General features: G+C 46.8%; 1 protein-coding gene across 1 annotated transcript; it reads right to left on the bottom strand.

Annotated features, from left to right (window-relative positions):
- Positions 1–4,277: 4,277 nt before the first annotated feature.
- On the bottom strand, positions 4,278–5,913 carry LOC123410027 (probable indole-3-pyruvate monooxygenase YUCCA11). The gene is made up of 2 exons (XM_045102899.1): positions 4,716–5,913; positions 4,278–4,590 (listed from the first exon to the last, which is right to left on the bottom strand). The coding sequence occupies exons 1-2, from the start codon at positions 5,688–5,690 to the stop codon at positions 4,366–4,368; spliced, it is 1,200 nt and encodes a 399-aa protein (XP_044958834.1). The 5' UTR covers positions 5,691–5,913; the 3' UTR covers positions 4,278–4,365.
- Positions 5,914–6,202: the final 289 nt, after the last annotated feature.

Here is a 6,202-nt window from a genome sequence, read left to right as displayed (position 1 = left end):
GAGTTGGCGATGGAACTACGGTCAAAGTATGGGAGGATCCTTGTATCCCACGCAACTGGGATAGGCGGCCGTTCACCCCTCGAGGCCAGACGATCATCTCAACTGCAGCCGAACTGATAGACCCATACACATCCACATGGGACGAGCAACTCGTTACCTCCATCTTCTGGGGTCCTGATGCGCAACTGATCATGACGATACCGGTGAAGGAGGACATGCAGGACTTCTGGGCGTGGCACCCTGATCACCGAGGCGCCTTCTCGGTCAAATCTGCATACAAACTCGGCAAGAAACTGCTACATGTTGATGCAGGAGAGGTGGGCAGTGCCGACCGCGGCGATGACAGCTTCAACTGGACAGCAATTTGGCGAGCACCTTGCCCGTTGAAGATACAACAATTTCTCTGGAGAATCGCCACTAATAGCCTGCCGGTACGAGTAAACCTACAGCGGAGGGGTATCGAGGTAGATACCCGCTGTCCGGTCTGCCAAAGACGCGACGAAGACGGGAGCCACCTTCTATTCCAGTGTAAGGGCGCAAAACAACTATGGTGGAACCTGGGGGTAGAGGAGGTGAGGCGTGCATGCATCTTACTCCATGATCCGAAGGAGGTGATACGGGTGATGCTAGCTGGATCTCTTGCACAGACGATAACCGTCATCGCACTGCTGTGGACCTGGTGGAATGCCCGCAACAAATTCAGAGTGGACCAGACTCGGATCAACATACAAATGCTGGGCTGGCAGACACGACGCACAGCCGAGGAGTATATGGAGTTCTTTGGCGGGAGTAAGCTGAACCAGGAACGAGAGATCGCTAAATGAACCAAACCAGCAGAAGGTATTCTGAAAATTAACACTGACGGTAGCTACCAGAGGGACACCTCGACCGGAGGGTGGGGGTTTATTATCAGGGACCATGAAGGTGATATTGTGGTCTCGGCAGCGGGGCGGCTAAACAATGTCTACGATGCACTACAAGCTGAAGCGGAGGCATGCATCCGTGCTATCTATAAGGCGCAGGAGTTAGGCATCGGCAATGTGGTGCTGGAAACAGATGCTTCCACGCTGGTCTCGGCGATCAAGACATCAAGATATGATCTGGCTACCAATGGTAGTTTGTTCCAAGAGATTAAAGCTTTTGTTTCTTTAAACTTTATTTCTTTCAACATAGTTCATTGCCCACGGGCTTGTAATAAGGTTGGAGACGCTCTCGCGATGCATGGGTCGAAGATGGTGCTTGCACCCTAAGCCGTATGACCGGGTCTTGCTCCTACCTTTGCCCAAGGTCTCGTTGCCGCCGACTCTGGCTGGCGTGCTGATTAATGGAATGAAATGTTCCCAGTTCAAAAAAAATGAAGTTTTTTTAAGTTCTTTTACGGTACCTGAAACTAGTATGGACCTTCCATTCACTCTACTTGAGCAACATGGAACATGAAAAAGGTTCGTCGGATATTCCTCCTTTTCGATGCAAACATTGTGAACGGAATTCCACTTTGCACCTGAAACGTCTCAGACTTTTGGTGTTGGCACTTTGGGGAAAGAAAGCCAGTTCTTGGTCAGATCTGCATATAACATGCTTGCCGCGGTATGGCAGCGTAGGGAGGCATGGTTAGATTGATCAGCTGCCTCATGAGGTACACGAGGAGAACTGGAGAAGAGAAATCTTGAAGGACACTTTGGAGAACTCAAGTCCCAACTAAAATCCAGATGTTCCTTTGGAGGCTATCCAAACTCTCCTTGCCGTCCAAGGATGTTCGTGCTCACCGAAATATGTTGTACTAATCGGCGTGTGGCCTCTGCGGGTCTCTAGATTTTTGGCGCCACTCGCTTTCGGAGTGTACCACGTCAAGGTGTACATGGGCTCTGGTGGAGGAAGAGATCAGGCAATCATTAGTAACAGTAACAAACACGGAACTAAATGTGAAACAATGGTTATTCGCTCAGATGGAGTCGTTATCACATGCTTTATTTGTGAAGCTATCTGTTACGTTATGGCCCATTTGGTCAGCAAGGAGGAAGGTCATGTTGGAAATATGTTCTAGAGACAATAATAAATTAATTATTCTCATATTTTCCTTTTCATGATAAACGTCTATTATTCATGCTAGAATTATATAGATCGGAAATTCACATACATGTGTGAATACATAGACAACACCGTGTCCCTAGCGAGCCTCTACTAGACTAGCTCGTTGATCAAAGATGGTTAAGGTTTTCTAACCATAGACATGAGTTCTCATTTAATGACGGGGTCACATCATTAGGACATGAGTTCTCATTTAATGACCGGGTCACATCATTAGGAGAATGATGTGACGGACATAGACCACATTGTTTGAATATGTGGTCAACTTTTTTTCTATAATTATTTAACATTTTCAAATGCTTGATTTGTATTTTTTGAATACGAATTTGACATTTTTTGAATAGATGGTAAATATTTTTATACACATTTAACATTTCAAATGCTTGATTAAAATTTATAAAAAAAACAAGATTAATTTTTTCGAATACATGGTCCACATTTTATATACACATTAACCATTTTTTCAAATGCTTGATTAATATTTTTTAAATACATGATCAACTTTCTCATGCAAATTTGTATTTTTCTACATACATTTTTGATACAAGAGAATCAATTCCTTTATATGCATTAAACATTTTTTAAATGTGGGATTAACAAATTTTTGTAATGTTTTGACTAAAAGTGATTCTTATAACGTATTTATTCAGTACTCTTGCTAGAAGCGTATGGACAGTGCCCTTGCTAATCGGCATAGACCCAGGTCACTACGTCATGCGAGGAGATCTCTCTCGTCGGGCCGGTCCGGCTTGATGGACCCTCCGTCGAGTTGGTTCAGAGTAGGCAGGCTGCTTTTTAGTGGGCGCTATTAATATGGTGCATGTAGTTTCTCCTTTACAGATATACGATGTTTTAAAATTTTATCATGTTTATATATTTGTTTTTCATGTTTATATGTTTGTTTTTTTATTTCAGTCCGTATATAGTATATATTAAAAGACACGGCTACACAGTGACGCTGCACCTATATTTTCCAGTGCGACGGCTACTACTACCACATCTGCTAATTATACATGGGTCACGAAAAGTGGTCACATGCATGAATTGAGTAGATAAATTTTATGCACACATTCATTGCATGAAGTAACAAAAAGAGCAACATGCAGAGCATACAACGCCACACGCAAGATTCTCTTTAATGTTTGAAATTCAAAAAGTTTTATCTACAAAAGTATTCATTCAATCGATGATCCGTTTTCATAATTGACTTTCTCGCGACGAGTTCTTCGAAACTAGATCACATGTCGACATGTACCGTCAACTAATTTTTTCCGTTCATACGTGTCACATTTTTTGACCCATTTGCCATATTATTAACCACTTACTTGCCTGAAAAAATAACTTGATTGACACTTTTTAATGTTGTTTCGTACAAAACCTTGTAGCGGTTTTTATTATACATGATATAAAAGCATATCATAGGTTCTGTTTGTCGATTTAAAAGTATGCCAACTTGTCATATTTACATATAACTTTGCCAGAAAACTAGTTTGTATGCTTGTTAGTTTGACTATTCCGAGTTGTCATATTTACAAACGATGACCAAAAAGATTTCTTGTGGTAAATACGAGCAAAAAAAAGTTGTCAAAACATGTCGACATACGATCTAGTTTTAAAAATTTCGTCGAAACAAAGTCAACGGCGAAAACGGATTATAATAACCCGTTTGAAACCATAATAGATTATAATAATATGGATTATGAAGATAAATTATATAATTTGGTTTATAAAAATAATCTAGGTGGGCATGTTTGGAGGCTATATCATATAAATTGTAATCCAGATTTTATATTATACAGTGACATGTCTGCCCTCTGTTTTTTAGCTGCAAAGGTAATAATCTAGGTGGACATGTTTAAAGGACGGTGGCGGTGGCAGTACTTAATTATCTCCAAATTTTCAAGGGTGATAGGTCATTAGTAATCTATAATCTGGTTTTACCTGGGGTAGAATAGATTATGAGTTTTTAATAATCTGATCATCTAGTTTTTATATAATGCAATATATCTTCTCATGTTTGAAGACATAATAGATTATAAAAACCGAATTATATAATTTAGATGATTTCAAACAGGACCTAGTGCTTCGATTGTAGTGTGATAGGGACGGTATCCAGCGCGAACCCGCCGCACGGGAGTGCGCACGCTTTTTTTAGATTTTCTTATATTAAAATATTTAAGCATCTTATGTGAACTGAAGAAGCATGCGTACAGTTGACCAATAAAATCCGTTTAACCCCGCATAACCACTCGTCGCCCACATGCATTCATCCAAGCTCTATACCCCATCGCCACCGTCGTTGGCGGTGATGGCTCCATCGCCTCCGTCATCGCCAGAGCCCTGAAGCAGCTGCCTGCTGATGTCCTCCGCGATGAACTCCCCGTCTGTGCCGCTGCCGTAGATCCCTCTCCCTGCCAGCCCAGCGCGGTACAACCCATTCTCCCCCTTGGGACATCTCCCGGACGCCATCCCATCGTCACCGATCAGCCCGCCGCCGTCGCTCTGAAACCAAACCAGAAAGGATTCCCATTCAGCTTCAGTCTCCCAGTTCTCGACCCAGCAAGCTGACAAGTTGGCAACACAATATGTATACATGGGTTGATTCTTGGCATGTCGACTGATCGTACCTTGAGCCACTTCTTTGCCGTGCTGCGGTACCCGGTGGCGAAGACGATGGCATCGAAGCGGTGCCGCTCCCCGCCGGCGAACTCCACCACGTCCCCTTCGATGCTCGTCATCGCCGGCAGCACCTTGATCTGGCCGCTCTTGATCTTGTCGTAGGTGCCTACGTCGATGACTGGGTAGGCGTTGCTCTGAATCTTTCTGGTGAAGGGCCCGACGTCAGGCCGCGGGAGGCCGTGCCTGGCCGTGTCGCCGAACACGATGCGGCACGCGAACAGCGCCAGCCGGTCGATCATCCAGACGGGCAGGTACGCGAACAGCGCCGTGGAAGCGTTCATGATCTCCCTCGTCATGAGGTGGAGCTCGCCGCGGACGACGATGGAGGCGGCGGCGCCGGCCTGGGCCAGGTCAAGGGCGATCTCCATTCCGGAGTTGCCGCAGCCGACGACGAGCACTTCCTTTCCCCGCATCCCCTCGGCGGACCGGTACTCGCCGGCATGGATGGCCTTGCCGGGGAACGTGTCCAGCCCAGGCACCTCGGGCACCACCTTCTCATCGAACTCCCCCGTGGCCACCACCAGGTACCTCGCCACGTACCGCTCCGCGTCGCCGGTGCCGAGGTTGATGGCCTCCACCTCCCACCTGCCGTCCAGGAAGCGCGCGGAGCGGACCTCGCGGCGGAGCCGGAGGCGCGCGCGCACGGCGAAGCGGTCGGCGTAGGCGTCGAGGTAGCGGACGAAGTGGTCGCGAGGAAGGTAGGCCGGCGCGTCGTCGGCGTGCGGCAGGTGAGGGAGGGCGCTTGCCTGCTTGGGGAGGTGCAGGTGGAGACGGTCGTAGGCGCGCTTCTGCCACAGCGAGCCGACGCAGTCATCCCGCTCGAGTACGATGATATCCACCCCGCGCCGTGCCAGGCACGCCGACGCAGCCAGCCCCGACGGCCCCGCCCCAACGATGATCACCGGCGGCGCGCTCTTCTCCATTGCCGTTTTTTTGGGGTGCACAAGCTGCCTACCTGCTGGTTGTGCGTACGAGAAAGCACTATCCTAGGAGTAGGACCAGTTTTTTTTTTTATTATTCATTGAAGGGAACCCACGACCCTTTCAATGCTGGGACCTGCATTCAGAGTTTGACATCTGTTCAAAGTTTCACACGCAATCAAGTAGGAGAAAAATCACGCAATCTCCCTCCAATTTCCATTCAAAGTTTGACACGCAATCACGTAGGACAAAAATCCGTTCCTGCTATGTAGCATCACACATGTAGTACAATTCAAGTGGACATCGATCGATCGTTCTAGTGATCTACCGATAATGGAAAATGTTCCCAGCCAGCCAATGTCTTCCGGCGAGAGCGTTTCTTGCCACGGGCACACAACACCGCTTGTATATATCACCTACCCTTATCCATTCAACGCGGGACGACAACCACCCGTTAGGTCAGTTCTTTTAGTGGATTATAGGTGAAGAGCCGGCTCTAGCACGTGCTCTTAGGT

Source organism: Hordeum vulgare, chromosome 7H, assembly GCF_904849725.1.
Source record: "Hordeum vulgare subsp. vulgare chromosome 7H, MorexV3_pseudomolecules_assembly, whole genome shotgun sequence".
NCBI lineage: Eukaryota > Viridiplantae > Streptophyta > Magnoliopsida > Poales > Poaceae > Hordeum > Hordeum vulgare.
The sequence above is the reverse complement of the archived record's forward strand: the minus strand, read 5'-3'. Positions and strand labels throughout refer to the sequence as shown.